We start from the raw sequence: 22,805 nt of genomic DNA on the forward strand, positions 1-22,805 counted from the left end.
CCAGTTCCATTTACTAACTTGGACTTTGAACAAGTTCCCTATTTCCTCACTGATAAATGAAACTAACAGTGGAATCTCCGACACTGGATTGCTAGTTAGTTCATGAAAAGCTCTTAAAACAGTGCAATACGTTTCTTGAGGGCTGGGCTGCCCAGCAGCACTTAGCCTCATGGTCGTCCTCCAAGCTGAGAATATAGCATAAACCGTTTGATTCTACTACACTGTGGGTAAAACTGCAGTATTTCCAGCATATCTCGCCTGGCCTTAGTGCATCTCCATATCAATAGGTGTTTCCAAGGGGTGGAGAGAAGCAGTCCATCTCCATCGGGGGAGCGAGGGCATATCTAGGCCAGAGGTTGGATGGGGTCCCTTTTTGCAACCGGGCGGTGAGAGACATGGGTGAGCAGAAGTGGACGACTGCTTGTAAGCAATAAACAGGTTTCTCCCACTTTATTTCTCCCTTTGCTTTCGGTTTCATAGGTAATTTGCCCCGAGCTGAGATAATATTTTCCCTCCAGAGTTACATACACATTGCCTTTCTCTTGAGTTCAAAGTTTCAAGTCCAACCAGTTCTGTCCAGACGCTCTGTTTATCTCCACCAGCCCCGGATGGAGAGGCGAGTTCCTCAGAATCCGCCCGGCCTCGCGCTCTTCTCTTCGCTCCCGCGGAACTCCAGAACCGCCACGCCCCCCTCGCTCCAACCCTCATCCCGGGAGGAGCCGCGCCGTCGCACGCGCGGCCCCGCCCTCTGCTCCCGCGTGACCCGACGTGCCACGCGCGCACGCCGAGGCCCAGCCCGAGGCGGGCAAAGGTAGAGGGGCCGGTCTGGGATTCGGCAGTTTGGGACAGGGCGGGGCGTGGCTACCCCGCTGGGCGGACAGCCCCGCCCCCGCCGGTCGCTGCTACCGCGCGCCAAAATCAAATGCAGAGACCGACCGGCCCCACAGCCTACGGCTAGCGGCAGTTCAGCCTGCAGCACCAGCCACGCTCGGCGGGCGCGCGAGCCGCAGCGCGCGCACCGGTGGCCACCTCCCGGCCCTCTCTGCAGATGCGCTCAGGGCTGCCACAAGACGAGGAATGGCCACCCCACCCAAGAGAAGCTGCCCATCTCCCTCCACCAGCTCTGAGGAGACCCGCATCAAGAAAATTTCCATCGAAGGGAATATCGGTAAGAAGCCAGGAAAATGCTGGTCCCAAAGCAGGGGCCGTCGCGGCGGCGGCGGCTGAAGCGCCCCTTCGCTGCATCTCTGCAGCTCCTCGGTGGGGGCTGGCCCCCAGCCCGGCCGTGTGAACGCGGACACGGCCTCGGCCTCGAATTCCCTTCCTGCCTAGCACATCCTTTCCCAGCCCTCAGCTTCTCCTCGGGGCTCCGAGGGTGGCGGCGGCTCCCGCGTACGGAGGCCTGCTGGCTTTGGGAGGTGGCGCGCTCTGGGCCGGTTTCATTTTCTTTGTCGGGACCACGCGATGGGGAAGGATATTCTAGAGGTGTAATTTACACACATTAAATTGTCTCTTTTAACGTAAACACTTCTATTAGGTTTGACAACGTTGTTTTACTACCACCACCATGAAAATTCAGAACATTTCCATCACCTCAAAAAGCTCCCTCGTGTTCCTTTGTAGTCAACCCCCTCTCCATTGCTATCCCCTGATGATTTCTGTACCTGTAAGTTTTGCCTTTTCCAGAATATCGTATAAACGGAATCATAGAGTGTGTAGTATTTTGTGTCTTGCTTCTTTAATTTAACATAATTTTAGATGTTTTCATGTTGCTTGTATCTGTATGTTCTTTTTTTATTGCTGAGTAGTATTCCATTGCATGTCATAGCAGTTTATCTCTTCCCAGTGTGGACTTTTGGATTGTTTCCAGTTTTTAGTAATTATGAATAAAACTGCTAAACATTCAGGTACAAGGCAAGCATTATTTCAATATCTTAACAGCATGGAGTTCTTCACTTCCTACCCTAGGCCCAAGTAAACACTGGGTTATAACTCAATGACTACTACTGTTTCTTTTCTTAACCCAAATTGGGACAGACTATACCATGCATGTGGGTTTTGTAAGACAGGTGAACTTCGGGTTCTTCTGTATTTCCAACTACAGGAAATCTATATGCTTGACACTTCCTGTTTTGATAGAATTTTTTTGACTCCCAAGTTGGGTATTGGCCATTCATGCATACAGCAAATCTTTTAAAATTATTACCACATTCAAAGCATTTATATTTCTTTAAAAAGGCCAGTGAGGCAGATGCTTTAGCAGCACTACAAGGAATAGAAAACAGCTGAACACAATGAGGGCCTCATGTTTCATTGCTCCAGTGTTAAGGCACCTGTGGAAAGATCCATATAATAGACTCTCATTTCCTCTTGACACAATAAGTTATTTGAAGGTGAATGTTTACCAGTATTGTTTCTCATAATTACTTACTATATAAAGAAGACCATATATAAAGACAGGAAGAACTAATTGGACAAAACCATTTTGAGTGAACAACCCCTCAGATCAATACCTCAATGAATTAATTCCCTTCTCTTTCTTAAGTCCAGTTAAGCAACATGTATCTAGACATTTATTCCTCCCCAAGCATCTTTGATCTTCCCAGCACCTGAAAACATTTCCTAACATGTCACCCCCATCTCCAGTTTCTCCTAACTACTTTCAGAGCAGTCTTTCCACGTATACGTATAATTGTGTTATGTCCTGCTTTAAACTTTTTCTATTACTCTCCAGTTACCTTCACTGGAAGGAGCTTCAAACTGATGGTCTGTCTTTGCACAATGCTTGCTTGTATTTCTGTAAGACAGCTTGCTACTCATAAATGTTCCTTACTACTTGTCTTTCCTGACCCTGAGGCTTTGTCAGTTGCTGTTTATTATTGCTCTTGCTCTGCTTTTCATGTCCCTTCCACCTTATTTGCCAGACCTAAATAAGCTGTAAATGTACAAAATGCTAATCTGTGTATAGAAGACTCTGCGTCTTCTATTCCTAGAATTTGAATTTTAGCTGGTCATGTAACTCATCCCCTTATGTTCTCTGTTACTAAAATATTCCCTTGTGTTAGATTTATGGAGGACTTACCTTCTTCTTAATATACTTGCTTAATAGTCTGTACATAATGATTTTTGGCATCATGTCTGCTCGGCATTAGTAATTGTGTTTGTTTCCATAACTTTCTAAAGTAGTAACATAGATGTCCTTGGTTCTTGTTCTCTTTGCTTTCATAGAATATTAATTTGTTAATTAGCTTATTTTCCCCTTTAATTCCCAAAAAGTTAAGGGACTAGATATTAGTCTGATTGCAAACAGCAGGTTAACTGTTACTACACTGCTCAAACTAAAGAGTTATTTTAAAGAGTAACTTATTTCAGAAGATTTCAGACTGTGAGGACATGAACTTTTTCTACCTTTTTCTGTTTGTGGGTAGTTTCGGAAGAAAGCTGAATGCTGTAGCCTTAAGTGCTTTCACACCGTAACATCATGATGCATAGTTGGTAAAGGTGTCCTTTAGTGCCGTTTTCTGAATATCATGTTTTCCTTTCCTTTCTCCATCTAGCTCAGTGAGTATCTGGTGATCATTTCATATGCTTCCACTACTTTCTTTTAAATGCCTTAAAGTCCCTACGCCTGCTTTTTTCACACAGTATCTGCAGATTCTAGTATTTTTCCCATGATTAAATCTAATGGTCATCTAGTTTATCCTTAAAAGTTTGTCTCTTATCCTGTGGTGATAATGTGACTTGTATTTTGCCTCTCAACTGTTCTCTCTGTGTTACCTTTTTATTGAGCCCCCTCTTTTTTTCTTTGTATGTGATCCTTTAAAGTTCTTCCAGTTTTTTATTTTTCTGTTGCTTTATATAATGTCTTAGTTCTTCAAGTCAAAATTAAGTTCTTTTTGCCTTTGGATCTAATTTATCAGGAAGAGAAGGCTTTGCTTGTAAGCTTATCAAAGTTGCTTTTTTAAATGTTTTTTTGTGTGTGTATTCATATATATATAGAGAGAGAGAGAGGAGGAGGAGGGGAAAGGAGAGTGAGAAAGAGATTGAGAGAGGAGACACATTATGTTCACCAAAGATGTCTAATATAACCATGTTTGGCAACTTCAGATAGGAAGGGTGTGTCAGTCATTAGAAGTTGCTATACCCAGAGAGAGTAGAACGAATAGAGCGGAAAACTTTGAAAATGTAAGAGCCTGGAATGACTATCAGTGTAGTAACAGTTTTCTTGTTTATCACAAACAGTTTCCATGAGGGTATTATATCCACTGTATTATGAGGAAATAGGCTCAGAGAGATACAATGACTTGCCCAAAATCACATACCTAATTAAATGGAAGAATAGCCTTAACTTCTCCCCGCAGTTATCTCTAACTGCTATTTAAGAAAAGTGAGTCTAGTGCTAGGATTTTTTTCTGTCTAAAAAATTGCCTAAAATTTCACCAGGTTTGAAATCCTTCTGTTCAGTGGCTTTGGTATACTGAAAACAAAAATAAACAAATGTGTGAGTAGGGACCCTTTTATTTTTCATTAAAAAAAAAATGTTTAGGAAATTGAGTGTTTTTGTGTTTTGTATTATTTGCTATTATTTTGTAAAAGCTGCTGACCATTTTGGCTTTTTATTTTTTTTTGATACGTTTCCTTCTTCAATTTTACTTCTCACAACAGCTGCAGGGAAGTCAACATTTGTGAATATCCTTACGCAAGTCTGTGAGGATTGGGAAGTGGTTCCTGAACCTGTTGCCAGGTGGTGCAATGTTCAAAGTACTCAAGATGAATTTGAGGTATCAAAATAAAATTTAACTAAATAAAAATGAAAATCTTTTGGTTTTGAGGAGCAGTAATATTTCATCTCTTGGATTTTTTTGTTTGTTTCTCCTTTTCCATTAAAATGTTCAAATCTAGCTTCAGGTCTATATCTTCATCTGGACAATAATTACATGCATGTGTATATATGTAAACATTCATTGGAGCAAATTTGTCCAGTTCATGTGTCTATAGCTTGTTCATTTTATTGTCATATAGTATTCAGTTACATTCATGTATCACTGTCCATTCTATACTCCTGACCAATTTCTGAGTGGTTTCTAGTTTAGTTTCTGTAAAAACAGCCCTGTTATGAACAGGAGTCCTGGTGCACATACGCAGGAGTTTCTCTAGGAAGAAGAAATAAAGTTACTGGGTGGTGGGTATGTGAATGATGCCTTTTACCAAAGTGGTTTTATGAGTTTACGTTCCCTACAGTTTACTCAGGATTTCATTAGTCCACATTTTTGCCAATATTTAGTATTGTACAGCTTCATAATTTTTTGTTATTGAGTGCTTTAATATCTTTTATGTTTTTAATTTGTGTTTCCCTGATTGTTAATGAGATTGTGCTTCTTTATTTAATTAATTAACTTGCTATTTGAATTTCTTTTATGAAGTCCCTCCCTGTTCAGGTTCTTTTGCCAACTTTCCTTTGAGTCATTTATCTTTCCCCACCTTGCTTTTTTACCTCCAAAGTATGTCTTGCTGTCTCTTTTACTGAACTGGCTTACTCAGGTTGCTTACCTTTAGAAATGGGAGAAGTGCCATAGTGGAGATCACAAAATTATGCATCAAAGTTAATGTGGTTTATTTATAGGCTATTCATTTATACTTTTGATACAATCTAATAAACTTATTTTCTGATTAGATGGGCTGTCAAGGGAGGGACTACATAGAAGCAGCCATGACAATAATCTGACATCAAAGGAAGACATAGAGAAACTGAAAGAGACAAAAACTAAAGAGTAATGCCAATTTGAACTCATTTATTATAAGATCAAATTGCAACTTGACCAATTTGTGCTTGATATTTTTATGTGTAGAATGGAGGCTTGTACCCTATTGCTAACTTCTTTCATAAATACAACAGTGTTCATGAAGTTGTCTCCATTACTAAGACTAATTTTCAAAATGTTATCTTACTAGGGTAGGAAAATAAAATACATGCTGGTGTCCTTTCCCTATAAAAACAACTACATAAAAGGTTTTGTTTTGTTAATAAGTTTCATTTAGCTGGAAAAATTCACTTGTCTTAAACCTTTTTCCCTAAAGAGTACTGAAAAAGTGGGAAGTCAGTTTACAATTAAATTAACAAAGGATCTTCATTGAAACTCTAATAAATTTATTCTTTAAGCAGTTTGGGAAGATAATATTTCAGTTCATCATCTGCTTAGAGTATTTTCTAAACAGACCTATTGCTGACTATTAGCCTGTTGATATTTATGCTGCTTTGGTGAAATTTTTGGGAAGATCACTTATGAATTTTGTGGTATGTAATTTTTTTTTTTTTTTGTAGATAATTATTTTTTATTGAAGGGTAGTTGACACACAGTATTACATTAGTTTCAGGTGTACAACACAGTGATTCAACATTTATATACATGATAATTCTAGGTACCAGGTATCACCATACCAAGTTGTTACAATATTTTGACTATATTCCCTATGCTATACATTACATCCCGGTTACTTATTTATTTTACAATTGGAAGTGTGTACTTTTTTTTTTTTTCATGAGGGCGTCTCTCATATTTATTTATCAAATGGTTGTTAACAACAATAAAATTCTGTATAGGGGAGTCAATGCTCAATGCACAATCATTAATCCAGCCCAAGCCTAATTTTCGTCAGTCTCCAATCTTCTGAAGCATAACGAACAAGTTCTTACATGGGGAACAAATTCTTACATAGTGAATAAGTTACATGGTGGACAGTACAAGGGCAGTCATCACAGAAACTTTCAGTTTTGCTCATGCATTATGAACTCTAAACAGTCAGTTCAAATATGAATACTCATTTGGTTTTTATACTTGATTTATATGTGGATACCACATTTCTCTCTTTATTATTATTATTTTTAATAAAATGCTGAAGTGGTAGGTAGATACAAGATAAAGGTAGAAAACATAGTTTAGTGTTGTAAGAGAGCAAATGTAGATGATCAGGTGTGTGCCTGTAGACTATGTGTTAATCCAAGCTAGACAAGGGCAATAAAACATCCACGGATGCAGAAGATTTCTCTCAGAACAGGGGGGGTGAGGTTCTAAGCCTCACCTCTGTTGATCCCCAATTTCTCACCTGATGGCCCCCCTGCGACTGTGCCTGTCTTAGGTTGTTCCTCCCTTGAGGAATCTTACCCGTCTCTGGCTAACCAGTCATCTTCCGGGGCCATACAGGGAAATGTAAAGTTGGTAAGTGAGAGAGAAGCCTTATTGTTTGAAAAGGTTAGCTTTTTACTTCTTTGCATATTTATGCCCTGTGGCTTCTATGCCCAGCATTTGTCTTGAGGTATCTTTACCACTTGGAAGAATTATGATACTCGGTAAATTCGATATGAGGCACGAATTCTATTTAAGGGTTGTAATTAGGAAGGAAGAAGAAAAGCTATAGAAGTAGCAGGTGGAAGAAAACATGGGAAGATTGATTATTTCTTTGACATATCTTCTTGTAGAGTAACTTCAGCATATATAGGTTTTAAACTACTAATTAAATTGCGCACACACATTAACATAATAGGAGTACAGTTACATTGTGGTATGTAATTTAAATTCTGCCTCAAAATACCATATGTTTGTGTGGTTTTAGTTCTTAACTGAAATTTTGAGGTCAAGTTGTAATATTTACACTTCTGGGTTTTCCGCAGGAAAACCACCAACTTTACGCATGAGTTTTCAAGTATCATTTAGGGGTTTCTTTGGACTAGGATTGAGAATAGGAATTAAGCAATTATACTTTATTCCTTGAAAGTTAGTATATAAGATTAAAGATATTACACAACTTTTTGGAACCTTTATATAGCTTGACATTACAGAAAAGGCTGATGAAGCATCCCTTGCCCACCATAGGGACCTATGAAGACCCCATTTCTTCCTTTTGTCTAAGACTATAGATAACTTTGATCCTACAATGCAGGTGGTGGTGAATAAACTGTCTTTTTCTTCTAAGAACAGTAATGTTCAAGATAGTCAGCTGTTAGAGCAGAACTGGGACTTAGTTTTCTGACAGACTGAGAAATGATCATTCCTAGTCCACAAGAGGACTTGCCTCTTGGAATGTTTGTTTACCGTCTGCTTCCTTAGGCTTTGAGTAAAAGAGGGCTCTTCTTTGCTAAAGCAATTGCAGTTGAACTAAAAAATTGGGATATGTGTTCCTGTAAATGGAGTTCTTATGTTTATGGGTTTGATTGGTCATGTGTAGATCCTTTTCAGGATTACTGTTGGGTCAGTGAAATTTAGAGACAGGGAATATTAGGAAATAAGAGTGACCTTCCTCTCCCAGGGTATGTTGCAAATATGACCTCTTCCTTACAGACATAAAATGCTCTTTTCCTTCCTAAAATGGGGCTTAACTGTTTAAAAGGGGAAGCATACCTAGTAATAAGAATGTGGGTGAAGTTCACTTAAATCTGGACAAAGTACTGTATTTAAATAATTAAATAGGCAAGGTAAAATCTAAGATCTCTTCCACACTTAAAAGACTCCTGAGATACCTAGGCATCTATTCACTAATTTCTCTCCAACCACAGCATCCACTAAAATAGTCTATATAGCCAATTTCGGACATCAGATTTTTTTATAGTCTGATTAAAGTAGTTTGTTAGGGGATCTGATTTAATACATGGATTTTTTAAAAGAAGCTTAGTATTCTAAATCAACGTCTAATTTGTAAAATATACAGGATGTAATTTTGGGCATCATTTTACATTTTCCAGATCTCTTTAATGTCTGACTTAATGGCAAAAGCTGAATTCTTATATATGCATCTACATTTGAATAGTTGCAGTATCATATATCATACAGCCTCTTAAAAACCGGTATACATTCATGAGAGAATGAGAATGGAAAAAGGTACATTTATTAAGAAAATAGTTTTTCTTCCTTGCAGAATCCCTGAAAGGTTTTCAGGACTTCCCCTACCACCCTTTGAGAACCTCTGTTCTAGATAATATATTACTAAATCTGTAGAAATTAGCGATTCAATAAAAAAAGCTCTGTGAAATTATTTTTTTTAATTGCATCTAAAAGATTAGTAATTCTTTTGTGTCACTGAGTCCAGTCTGTGTTAATATTTCCCCATTGTCTCATAATTTTTTTTACAGTTTGCTGATAATCAAGAATCAAATGAGGTTCATAAGTTACATTTCACTGATATGTATTTTAAATTTAGGTCCATTGGTTCTTTTTCTTTGCAGTTTATTAGTTGGAGAAACTGGGCCATTTAGCTTTGCACAGGTTCCCTCCTTCTGGTTTGGGCTGAATGCATCGCTGTGATATAATTTACATGTTCCTCGATTCTCTGTATTTCCTATAAAGTTGTAGCTTGATATCTAGAGGTGTGATTAAATTTAGTTTCAATTCTTCTTTTGGCCAGACGTCTGTAGGTGGTGATGGGTATTTTCTTTCACATTCTATCAGAAGCATGTCTTTTGTGATGTTAAAATCTATCCATCTGCCTAGTTCATGCATTATAAAATTCCCTATCAGCTTTTCTCTAATGATTTTAGCATCTATTACTAATTGTTACCCTAATCCATTATATCATTAGGTGTTTTAAATTGTGGTATTCCAATTCTTAAGCCTATTAGCTGGGATTTTTCAGTAAAGACCTTTTCCTTATCCACTATTTCATTAACCTGAAATAACTTTGTACAGAAAGGGTCAGAATAAAAGGTTCAATATTTTATCTACAAATTTCCAGAATAATTAATTGGTGCCTCAACAGCCTCCAAAGATGACTGGAGTTTGGTTTTTATGTTTCTGGTTTTCTTTAGTATTACAAAGTTAAGGATTTTTGCCTTCCATTCATTATTCCTTTTGGATGTTCAAAGTGTCCTGTCTTTTGACTGTTGGAAGCCCTTCATGTTGGCTCCCTTGCCCCTCACACAGCCTCAGTAGTCTTTCATAGTTGCCTTTTTTTCCTGAAAAAAGATGTGCCAAGCTCATCTTATGCATTTCCTTCCCCAGACCTGTAATCAGTTAAATGACCCTAGTTCCTTTCAGTGGGAAACGGTAGTTAGAGATCATAATTTAGGTGGCATTTATGTTTTTTTCTATATATATATGTGTCTTGTTTATTAAGGCATCATTGATATGCAATCTTATGAAGGTTTCACATGAACATTGTGGTCACTACATTCTCCCATATTATCAAGTCCCTCTCAACACCTCATTGCAGTCATTGTCCATCAGTGTAGTAAGATGCTATAGAGTGACTAATTGTCTTCTCCATGCTATACTACCTTCCCTGTGACCCCCCTACATTATGTGTGCTAATCATAAGGTGGCATTTATTTTTATTCCTACAAGGTTGTCATTGTTTATAGGCCTTTTGGTGGACAAAGTTAGGAAAACTGTATTTTATAGAAAGAAAATCATGAGTTCTGGATGGTATTTCTAATTCAGATGTAAGGTTGTTTTAAAAGAGTTTTTACTTGTCTTTTTTATTTTACATTTTTATTTTCTCTTAACTGAAAATGCTGGGTCTAACAATATGATTATTAAATCAGAGAATTTGGTGCAAATCTGTTCTATTAGAAGATTGGGGTCACAAACTCAAATTTTTTGTGACAAAATTGGGGTCATGTAACTGATTCGAAGCCTGGGGAAGGAAGGTAATGTATAAGGTGAGCTTGGCACATCCTGTTGCAGGAAAAAAGGCAGCTATGAAAGACTACTGAGGTTGTGCAAAGGGCAAGGGAGTCAACATGAAGGGCTTCCACCAGTCAAAAGACAGGACACTTTGAACATCCAAAAGGAATAATGAATGGAAGGCAAAAATCCTTACCTTTGTAATACTAAAGATAACCTGAAAGGGCTTCCCATGGTCAAAAGATAGGACACTCTGGACATCCAAAATGATGGCAAAAATCCTTAAGTTCATAAAGGTAATAATCTAAAGGGCCCTGATACCTAAAGGGGCCAGGCAGCTAAACAAATAAATTTGAGATGCTTTGAGAATCAACAGAGAATGGCAGAGTCATAAACTGGAGAACATATGTCCCACCTAATGGAAACATGGCCTTAGCTGATTTTTACCAAGAGGAAATACAGGCACAGTAACGATTTTCCCACTTGAAAAAAGATTCAAATCCAGATATACTATGTGAAATTTAGCTTTTAGATATTGACAAATTCAAAATTTTTAAAAGACCTATTTAGGCCAAACAAATAATTTCTACCATAGGCTGTTAGTTTGTGACTTGTAGAAAAGATCTAAGGAACTGCTGGTTAAGTTAGCTCTCCAAATTCTTCCAGACCTCAGGCAATCTGAAAAATACAGTGGGAACGAGCAGGAGGAAGAGTAGTTAAATTATCTTGCTTTTGCTAATCATGATGCATTTATTTATCTAACTTCTCTTTTTGAGCTTTTTAAAATATTAAAGTAGCTGTATTGATGATTATCTCTGCTTTTTATTTCTTTTTCAAATTCAAAATAGGAACTGACAACATCTCAGAAAAGTGGAGGGAATGTTCTTCAGATGATGTATGAAAAACCTGAACGATGGTCTTTTACCTTCCAGTCCTATGCCTGCCTCAGTCGAATACGAGCTCAGCTTGCCTCTCTCAATGGCAAGCTCAAAGATGCAGAGAAACCTGTATTATTTTTTGAACGATCTGTGTATAGTGACAGGTATATGTAAATGACTTGTAGTACTTGTCAGTTTGGAATCTTGGCTTACAACTGGACCTTTTTTTTTTTTTCTGTTCTTGGGAATCAATAAGGGAGGCTGACTTGAGGATTTGAGATGGAAATATGACATTTAGTTCTTTCAACAGTTTGGTACAGTGGCATTGGGGAAGTTGTAGTATTTATAACTGCCAAATTCCCTGGAAACTGTAGGGAATGTGGTGGCCATCACATTCAAATTTACAGAGTTTTTTTTTCCTCTCTCTTAAAATTCTCATCTGCTCTGGTTAAATCTGTGTCTATAATATTCTTAACACCTGGAACAGAGATCAAAAATTAACCCTGCAAATGCTTTTAACCTCTTGAGTTAGCTCAAAACAGAGGTTCTTAAACTTTTGGTCTCAGGACCCCTTTCAATTCTTAGTAATTACTGAGCCCAAAGAGCTTGTGTCTTATTGATACTTCTGTTACTGCAAATTAAGATTGAGAAACATAAAAAAAATTAACGTATTTGAAATCAGTAATAAACCCATTACATACTAATATAAATAACATACTTGTGAAGGTTCTATTTTTTAAAACAAATTACTAGTAGAGTAACATTGTTTTATGTTTCAGTGACTCTCTTTAATGTCTGACTTAAGGGAAGACAGCTGGATTCTCATGCTTCTACATTCAGTCTGTGGTGATATCTTTTGGTTGGAGTATAATACATAAAGTAATTTGTTCTCTCACAGAACCTCTAAAAGGGTCTTGGGGACTGCTAGGGGTCCTCTTACCACATTTTTGAGAACCACTGGCAAAGAACACGCTTCCTGTAGTTGGAAATACTCTGTTGTTTTTTATTGTGGTCCAAGGTACTACCTGCCATGTATGTTAGGAGGATGTGCCTTGTACTATTTAGTAGATCTATTTTTTCTGTATCTTTGTGCTTTTTGGAAAGGATTTATGTGTTGATGTAGACTCTTTTTCAGGTACATTTTTGCATCAAATTTGTATGAATCTGACTGCATGAATGAAACAGAGTGGACAATTTATCAAGACTGGCATGACTGGATGAATAACCAGTTTGGCCAAATCCTTGAACTTGATGGAATTATTTATCTTCGAGCCACTCCAGAGGTAAGACACAATAAAAATTTGTTTGCTCCATTGAAAATTTAAAGTAATATTTAAAAATCAGTTCAATGGTATGCAGTGGAAGGCAATATAGTTCTTTTTTTATTTAAGGGGCTATTTTTATTTTTATTTATTTTTTTACACAATTTTTTATTATTAAGGTATTGATATACACTCTTGTGAAGGTTTCACATGAAAAACAATGTGGTTACTACATTCACCCATATTATTGAGTCACCCCCCAATACACCATTGCAGTCACTGTCCATCAGTATACTAAGATGTCACAGAGTCACTACTTGTCTTTGTGCTACACTGTCTTCCCCATGATCCCCCTTCACACCATGTGTACTACTCATAATACTCCTCAATCTCCTTCTCCCTCCCTCCCCAACCATCCTCTCTCACCCTTCCCCTTTAGTAACTGCTATTCCCTTCTTGGAGTCTGTGAGTCTGCTGGTGTTTTGTTCCTTCAGTTTTGCTTTGTTGTTACATTCCACAAATTAGTGAAATCATTTGCTACTTGTCTTTCTCTGCCTGGCTTATTTCACTGAGCGTAATACCTTCTAGCTCCATCCATATTGTTGCAAATGGTAGGATTTGTTTCTTTCTTATGGCTGAATAGTATTCCATTATGTATATGTACCACATCTTCTTTATCCGTTCATTTACTGATGGACACTTAGGTTGCTTCCGTATCTTGGCTATTGTAAATAGTGCTGCAATAAACATAGGGGTGCATATGTCTTTTTGAATCTGAGAACTTGTATTCTTTGGGTAAATTCCTAGGAGTGGAATTTCTGGGTCAAATGCTGTTTCTATTTTTAGTTTTTTGAGGAACCTCCATATTGCTTTCCACAATGGTTGAACTAGTTTACATTCCTACCAGCAGTGTAGGAGGGTTCTCCTTTCTCTGCATCCTCGCCAGCATTTGTTGTTCTTAGTCTTTTTGATGCTGGCCATCCTAACTGGTATGAGGTGATACCTCATTGTGGTTTTTAATTGCATTTCCCTGATAATTAACGATGTGGAGCATCTTTTCATGTGCCTGTTGGCCATCTGAATTTCTTCTTTGGAGAATTGTCTGTTCTTATTTTCCACCCATTTTTTATTCAGATTATTTGCTTTTTGGTTGTTGAGGCATTTGAGTTCTTTATATATTTTAGATGTTAACCCATTGTCGAATATGTCGTTTACAAATATATTTTCCCATACTGTAGGGTGCCTTTTTGTTCTGCTGATTGTGTCCTTTGCTATACAGAAGCTTTTTCGCTTGATGCAGTCCCATGTGTTCATTTTTGCTTTTGTTTCCCTTGTTTGAGGAGATCTGTTCAGGAAAAAGTTGCTCATGTTTATATTCAGGAGATTTTTGCTTATGTTGTCGTCTAAGAGTTTTATGGTTTCAGACTTACATTCAGGCCTTTGATCCATTTTTGAGTTTACTTTTATGTATGGGGATAAACAATAATCCGGTTTCATCCTCTTGCATGTAGCTGTCCAGTTTTGCCAACACCAGTTGTTAAAGAGGCTGTCATTTCCCCATTGTATGTCCAAGCCTCCTTTATCGTATATTAATTGACCATGTATGCTTGAGTTTATATCTGGGCTCTCTAGTCTATTCCATTGGTTTATGGGTCTGTTCTTGTGCCAGTACCAAATTGTCTTGATGACTGTGGCTTTGTAGTAGAGCTTGAAGTCGGGGAGCTTAATCCCCCCAGCTTTATTCCTTCTATGGATTGCTTTGCCTATTCGGGGTCTTTTGTGGTTCCATATGAATTTTAGAACTATTTGCTGTAGTTTTTTGAAGAATGCTGTTGGTATTTTGAGAGGGATTATAGGCAGTTTATTTTAACTCTACACTCCGCCCTGTAGTACCTCACCTCTAAATTAGAAACTCATAACTGTGTTGATAGAAGCATTCTGTTTTCTTAGCAAACCAGAACCCCACATTTGGCAAATTGCTCTTTTAGGTTCTTCTTTGTTCTTCCTCCGTTCTATTTTTCAGTATTGCTCCTTGACCTTTGCAGAGTCTCTTACCTAGCACAGCTAGATTAAGAAACTTGCTAGGAAGTTGCTCCAGCACTCTAGAAGATAAGCTTCATGAAGAAGAACTTTTTAATTATTAAAGGTGGATCTTTTAATTACTTTTGAATTTCCATTTAGTGCCTATAACAGGGATTGGGTATATAATAGGAACTCAGTAAATATTTGCTGAATGAATGGCAAAATTGGGGGAGGTCCATTTCAGGAAATCTTTTATGAGTGTTTGTGGCCTGGAATGGATGAGTAGGTGAATGGGTTGATGGTTGAGAAGAGACCTAGAGGACCCTTACCATTTTTAGTTGCTTGCAAATGTGCTTTTTATGACAGGTTGTAACATAGCTATTCTTGTTTACATATGAAATTGTGTAGGAAGAAATGCAGGAAGATACTTTCAAGTAGATACTTTCATTAAACTAACCTAAATAAGAGCTTACATTTATTAAGAAATTTCTGGTTTTGGTGCTTACATTCCCAAAGTCACAAAGTAGTCTCTGATGAATATAAGTATCAGAACTTCTGCCCTGAAAGAATATTATATTGCTATTGAAGCTGAATTTTCAAAGAAACTAGGTTTCTAGATTCCAAGGGATGATTTTTTTTTCCTCTTCTTACATCAAGTAAGCCAGAATTTAACAATGATAATTTTGAAATTCACTTTAATTTTTGAAAATGATTTTTTGTTTTTATTATGCAAATAGTAATTGCAAATATAGAAGAACATAAAGAACACTAATAATTTCTTGTTGCCAGAAACATTCATAGTATCTTAAAAACTCTAACACAAAACATTACTTCAGTGTTGTTTATGTCTCTTGGTTAGAGAATAATTATTTGTTGAGAGGATTTATAATAGACTTTGAAGCATATTTTGTACGCTGAACTTTTTTTTTTTTTTTACCGAACTTATGTACTATTCTTCAGGTATGGATGTCAAAACATTATAGACTTATTTTGACCTATTTATGAAAGTGCTGCTTGGTTTAGAGCCACCAAATGGTTGAAAAGCACAAGTGGAAAAATGAACTATTTCAATTTTGTAAAAGGAATAAATAGAGATTTTGGCTAGCATAACAAGAGAGGCTACAGAAGAAAAATTTTATGGAAGCAGACAGGAATAATTATTCCTTTCCTCCCACCACACCTTTTCTTATGGCTTGCTTTTAGAAATGCTTGAATAGAATATATTTACGGGGAAGAAATGAAGAACAAGGCATTCCTCTTGAATATTTAGAGAAGCTTCACTATAAGCATGAAAGCTGGCTCCTTCATAGGACACTGAAGTAAGACTTTATTTTTATTTGCTAGTAATTTTTACACCCTTATAAAATTTTAATCTAAAATATGTACAATCTTTCATTTTTGGCTATTTTTATTTATTAGTATTGTGAGATCTCCCAAAATTAGGTGTAGATTTTGCTTTTTTTTTTATTACAATGAAATCTATTTCCTTAAAGTTTTTATAGTTAATCTAACTCAGTGGTATTGACAGCATAATATATGGGATTTCACATTAAGTGATTAGGTAGGAAATATATATGTTACATTATTCAGGTATTCTCTTTCAGAGAAAAGTATCTTAAAGATAAAATACTTCAAATTTGTTTCTTAGATCAAAACTTGGGAGGTAACATAGACTTATTTATTAGTCAGATCTTGATTCAAATTTAGTCTTACTTATTAGAGTGCAACCTTGGACAACTTCTTAGCCTCAGAGTGACCTCCCTGAGCTTTTTAGCTTCTCATCTTTAAAAGGCAAACATTCCTACTTTATGATATGTTTTTTATTTTTGAGGAGAATTACATGTCACAATGCCCACATTTTTTATATCTGAGATTTTTAGATCTGTGTAGTAAATCTAGGTTCAGAAAGAAGGGGCAGACAGAATAACATAAAATAATTGGTAAAATTTTGGTTTTCCAATTATATGAGTGAGTTTCTAGTGTTTTTTATTTCTTGCTTTTTCTAATTATTTTGTTCATGCCCACTTTTTCAACAGAACCAATTTTGATTATCTACAAGAAGTGCCTATCTTAATACTGGATGTTAATGAAGACTTTAAAGACAAATATGAGAGTCTGATTGAAAAGGTAGACTTAGACAAAGTTTATAACTAATGTTTGTTTTGTCTTGTCTAAAAAAGTGTTTCTAACTTGTGAGAAAACAATTTTCTAATAGCAAAGACTACATAAAGTTGCATTAAGAGAATTAAAAGCTTTAGAGGGATTTAGACTGTTTAGATTCTAATCCTAACTTCAAATTCTAGCTTTCTGGCCTTAGCTAAAATAAGGAACTTCTTTATCCTTTACTTCCTTTATCTGTAATGTAGGGATAATTAGATTAACAAAAGTTCTTGCTCACCCCCTTCTCAGCTTTGTCTCATTTTCTTTCCCTCTTCCTTATGCCACCAATCTTTAGATATTTTAATAATAAACTACTTGTGAAATTAATCTTTTTCAATTAGATTCATTATGGAGAATATTTGAAATTTTAAGGTGTGGACCTCATCCATTTTTATATTAGCTGAAGTGTTGAGATTAAAGGATTTTTAGTTTTGAGGTTTTTGTGGGTCTTTGTCAGTGATGAATTGGCATTGCCTGATCATTGTCTTAAACAGAGTTAATCTGTCCCCCAGATGTTTGAGAATTGATTATATTCTATTAAGTGAGTGATACCTGTATTGATAAAGGGACTGGGAGAAAAATCTATTGATCAACACGAGAGAGAATACTAATGAGAATTGCATAGAAATATACCTATATCTTAGTGACCTAAGATCTAAAGAAGAAGCCAAACTTACTTGGTTTTTTTGGTTTTGAGAGAAATTTGATTTTTCTTTCCTCCTGTCACAAAATGTCTGCTATTTACTATGATAGATACTTGACATTCGAAGGGGGTAATAGCTCAAGCATTTTGAAAATGTCAACACTTATAGATAACTACTGTAGCATATAGTTGTCTTTCCATAATATAAAGTAAAGCATAGCTGGAAATTCAGGTGACCTCTTCATACTATTAATGATGTTAAAAATATAGAATGGAATTCACTGAAGATACTATTAAAATAAATTGTCAGCCATTACAGTACTTACAGCCGGTCATCTGAGTGAATCTGTAAAAAACACTTCTGTGATTTGACTAATAATCATTTTATTATTTATTTTTACTTTTAATAATGCATGCAGTGGCTTTCTTTTTTAGGTATTTTTTACAAGGCAATGATCTTTCTATTCAGGAGAATTACAGTGTCATCTAGAACATGTAGAGAACAATCTTATTGCATTGAAATGTTGGCTAGGTTCATTCATTACTTATATGACCTTTCTTCTTGCATTAACATTACTGACTAAACATGATTCAAATTTGTGCTTCAGAAAAATTATAAGTCTGTTATATGCCTAGGCTTTTAGAGTCGTTTAAAGCCATTGCAGTTAAGATTATCAGTGCTAAAGCTGCACACGTAAGTGGTCCATAGTATTGTAAAGAGATTATAAAGTTAGCATAATGGCTATTATAGAACTGTATGAATCTTAGCTATAAATTTAATAGCTGCTATATACTTGAGGCTATTCATCTTTTACTATTGAACTATTATATTTATTTTGAAGGTAAATGGTATGGGTTTGTGATAAAGTTACTTATACAGTTGGAGTCTTCTACTGTTAACTACTGTTATGTGCTCTTAAATTAATTGAGGAATTATATTAATTTTTTTTTCCTCCTCAGGTCAAAGAATTTTTGAGCACTTGCTGATCTTGCTGAAGGCTACAGGCAGCCAAGTGATTCAAGATACTTAAGCTTTGTGTTATTTTTGTAGATCCCTCTTTATAAAGTCTCTCTAGAAAACCCAAGGTTTTAACCATTTTTGTCTCAAGGAAAACAAATTTTTTTTTTGATGAATCCTATAGTGAAGTTTATGAGCAGTTTCTTTTTTTGTTTAAAAAAACAAGTTTTATTATCTCTCAGTGGCTAAACTACATCATAAGGCACCCAGCCTCCTATGTTCTTTCCACTCTGTTCTTTTCCTGAGCAGGTTGGCTCTGTTTCTTTTTAAATCTTCTCATCTCACTGGTGACCAGTTTAGTAACTGAAATTTTTAGTATTACACAACAAATGGAACGTATCCTATGTAAATTAGTGCACTTACTAGAAAAAGGATTATTAAATTTCATTTTAAATACTTTCGATCAAGTGCCTCCCCTTTCACCTTAATTTATGTGGGAGATAAGTCCAAGTTTAGTATTTAATCACTCACTGATATTCATTAATGTATCTACAACACATTTACAGAGGAGCAGGGTAGACTTTATTCCCAATTTTTAATGGCATAACCTATCCTATAAGTCATTTAATCTTCTGCCTTGTTACATCTTTGGTATGGGTGAGACTTCATTCATCTTTTTGCATGGGGTTTTGGGAAATTAAAAAGGAAATATTTCTATACTCAAAAGATAACTGAAGGTTATTAGGTGAGTATAAAGATGCAGTTTATATGGAGCTTAAATAGCTTTCTCCCTTCTCAGACCATTCTTTTAAAATGGAATAATATTAAAATATTGGTTTTATTATGACTGTCTTTAAATCATTTAAGGTGGAAGTATAGTTTTCCCTAAATTGTTCCCATTTTTATAGGTGAAATGAAACAGTGAGGAGTAAGTTTTCTGTTTTATTTTTTGACCGGGCTTTGGGAATGAGTAGTCTGTCTTTACTTTCAGACCTGGTGAGAGGTCTGAAGAGAAACTGAACACAAGGTAGGTTATTTTCTTAGCAGTTTAGTCTTTTAGGCCCAGCTCTTATTTCCTGCCTCATCCTGTTTTCCCTATTATCTGGATTAAAAGTCTCACATTTCTTCTTTGAGAAAATCATGATCACTCTTCACTTCCTAGTTTGCTTTGCTTCTCTAGAGTTTATACCCTAAGTGTTTTTTTCTCCTCCTTTAAGAGAAGCTATTGATAAAAATGATCTTGCTTTATTTTATATGTTAGATGTCTTAGAAGCATTACAAGTTTTTGTTGACTATATATAATACTAAAGAAGACAAGGAGATAGAATCATTGTGATTTTTAAAAATCTTCCTGGATTTATTTCAGATCTGTAGATAAAAGATATTTTTCAAGTTTGTTTAGTTAAGGTATGCAGTGTTTTTTCCCTATGTATTTAATCTTTATACTTGACATTTTAGAAAAATTCTGTTTTTGAAATGAGGGGGAAGAGTCACTTTGAAACTGTCATTTTCCTTTTTAAAATGGTGTCTTTTGTTTCTGGTTTCTTGATATTCAAATATGATAATTATTGGGTTAAATAGTCTAGATTCACTGATATTTGAAAGGGAGACTGTTTCAAATCCTGTAATCGCCATGACCATTGAAGGTATCTTGTGATATTGTATGGGTCATTTTGTTTCTGTTTGATATAAGTGAATTTGTTTTCTAAATTAAATATTTGTTTAATAAATAAGTGTAAATTTCATTAACTACTGAAACTACTTATTGAAATTATTACATGTTTTTAGAATTAAAATTACACTTTTGAAAAACTGAATTTGAAAAGATGACAATGGTTTATATAAATTACATTAATTCTATTTTAAGTGGAGACATAATTCAGAGATTATTTTTTTCACTAACCTTTAAAAGTGTTTAGCTTAGTAACTTTTAAAATCAGTAGAACTGAAAAGAAACTAAAAAATTTATTTGTCATGACTCAAAATAAAAGCTGTACCATTGGGTGGGTACAAGAGTATTAATCCCAGTGAGCTACATTATTTCTTAGATCCTATTTCTCCTATTAGATCATCTTTCATCTTAGTATATGTACTGCTTTTTATAGTTTACTCTTCTGAGAAGTTAATTAAACAAGACTTATTCCCTCATTCAGAATTTTCTTCTACACCTGAAACTTAGAGTCTTATATACTGAATCCCATAGAAATTAGGTCTGTCATATTTTAAAGGAAAAGGAGTCCCAAAATATTTTTTGCATAGAATTTTTAAGTCTCATTGTCTCCAGAAAAATGCTCGATAGGTTGCTTAAAGTGTTTAAATACTGGTAAACAATAGCCTCCTTCATTTGACAAATATTTTCTGCCCTTTTTAAAAATTTCAATTTTGAAATCATTTAAAATTCACATAAAGTTAACAAACTTATCAGAGTTCCTATGTACAGGAATAATGATAATGATAACCCAGTATTAACATTTTAATTAATCAGAGTGATTTTTTCAAGAGTAGGAAATTGACTGGTGCATTACTGTTAACTAAACTCCAGACTTTATTTGGATTTTACCAGTATTTTTAAACTTTAGACTATTTTTTAGAGCATTTTTAGGTTCACAACGAAATCGATTACCAAAATTTGCTTTATCACAGCAAAAAAGTTACCATGTATTATCTGCCCCCACAGTTGCACAGCCCCCCTTACCATCTACATACCCCACCAAAGTAATAGCATTTGTTGTCAGTGAACCTACATTGACACATTATCATTCAAAGTGCATAGTTTACATTAAGAATTACTCAGTATTGTACATTCTGTGGGTTTTGACAAATGAATAATGATGTGTATCCACCATTGGATATGATCCAATGTAGTATCATATGAAGTAATTTCATTACCCAATACCCTAAAAATCTATGCTCTTTTCAATCCCTCCACCCCACCTCTACCACTACTAATTTTTTTGTCTCCATAGTTTTGCCTTTTCCAGAATGTAATATAGTTAGAGTCATTCAATATGTAGTCTTTTCAGATTGTCTCTTTCACTTAGTAATTTGCACTTAGTTTTCTCCGTGCTTTTTCATAGCTTGATACCTCCTTTTTAGCACTGAATAATACTCCATTGCCTGGATGTACCACAGTTGATCCACTCACCTACTGAAGGACATTTTGGTTACGTCCAAGTTTTGGCAATGATGAAAAAAGCTGATGTAAACGTCTGTGTGCAGATTTTTGTGTGCACAAAAGATTTCAATTCATTTGGGCAAATACCAAGGATTATAATTGCTGGATCATAGGGTTTGATCCATATGTTTGGGTTTTTAAGAAACTGCCAAACTTTCTCAAAATGGTTGTGCCATTTTGCCTTCCTTCCAGCAATGAATGAGAATTCCTGTTCTATATTCTTGCTATAATTTGGTGGTGGTAGTGGTTTGGATTTTGTCCATTCGGTAGGTTTGTGTTTGTATCTTGTTTTAACTTGCAACTCTGTAATGACATATGATGTTAACTTTTCTTATGTTTCCTTTCCATTTGTATCTTTTTTAGTGAAATATTTGTTAAGGCTTTTTGTCCATGTTTAATTTGGTTCATTTTTTAAATTGAGGAGTTCTTTATATTTTAGATAACAGTCTTTAATTAAATGTCTTTTGTAAATGTTTTCTTCCAGTCTGTGGTTTATCATTTTATCTTGACACTGTCCTTTGCAGAGCAGAAGTTCTTAGTTTTAATAAAATTCGGCCTATCAATTATTTCTTTCATGGTTCATGCCTTGCATTGTCTAAAAAGTTATCACCATAACTAAGGTCATCTACGTTTTCTCCTGTGTTATCCTGTAGGAGTTTTATGAGTATCCATTTTACATTTAAGTCTATGATCCATTTTGAGTAAATTTTTGTTACGGGTGCAAGGTCTGGTCTAGATTTTTTTTTTTTTTTGCATGTAAATGTCCAGTTGTTCCAACACCATTTGTTAAAAGGCTGTTATTTCATTGTATTACCTTGCTCCTTTGTTGAAGATCAGTTGACTATATTTATGTGGGTCTAGGCTCTATTCTGTTCCATTGGTCTATTTGTCTATTCTTTTGTCAATACCACACTGTCTTGATTACTGTAGCTTTATATTAAGTTTTGAAGTTGGGTAATTTTGTGTTTCTTAGAGGTATGAACTGCTTAGGTTTAGTAATAATTTGAGGACTTTTTGAGGCTATCTTAAGGTTTTTTCTTTTTCTTCAGTGTTTATTTGTACAATGAAGTTTTTCTCATCTTCAGTTAGATAAC

General features: G+C 35.5%; 1 protein-coding gene across 1 annotated transcript; it reads left to right on the forward strand.

Moving 5' to 3' along the window:
* The first annotated feature begins 806 nt into the window (after positions 1-806).
* On the forward strand, positions 807-22,277 carry DCK (deoxycytidine kinase). The gene is made up of 7 exons (XM_036879009.2): positions 807-1,168; positions 4,666-4,781; positions 11,462-11,655; positions 12,627-12,774; positions 15,979-16,094; positions 16,812-16,902; positions 18,539-22,277. The coding sequence occupies exons 1-7, from the start codon at positions 1,078-1,080 to the stop codon at positions 18,563-18,565; spliced, it is 783 nt and encodes a 260-aa protein (XP_036734904.1). The 5' UTR covers positions 807-1,077; the 3' UTR covers positions 18,566-22,277.
* Positions 22,278-22,805: the final 528 nt, after the last annotated feature.

This window comes from Manis pentadactyla, chromosome 5, assembly GCF_030020395.1.
Source record: "Manis pentadactyla isolate mManPen7 chromosome 5, mManPen7.hap1, whole genome shotgun sequence".
NCBI classification, from domain to species: Eukaryota; Metazoa; Chordata; class Mammalia; order Pholidota; family Manidae; genus Manis; species Manis pentadactyla.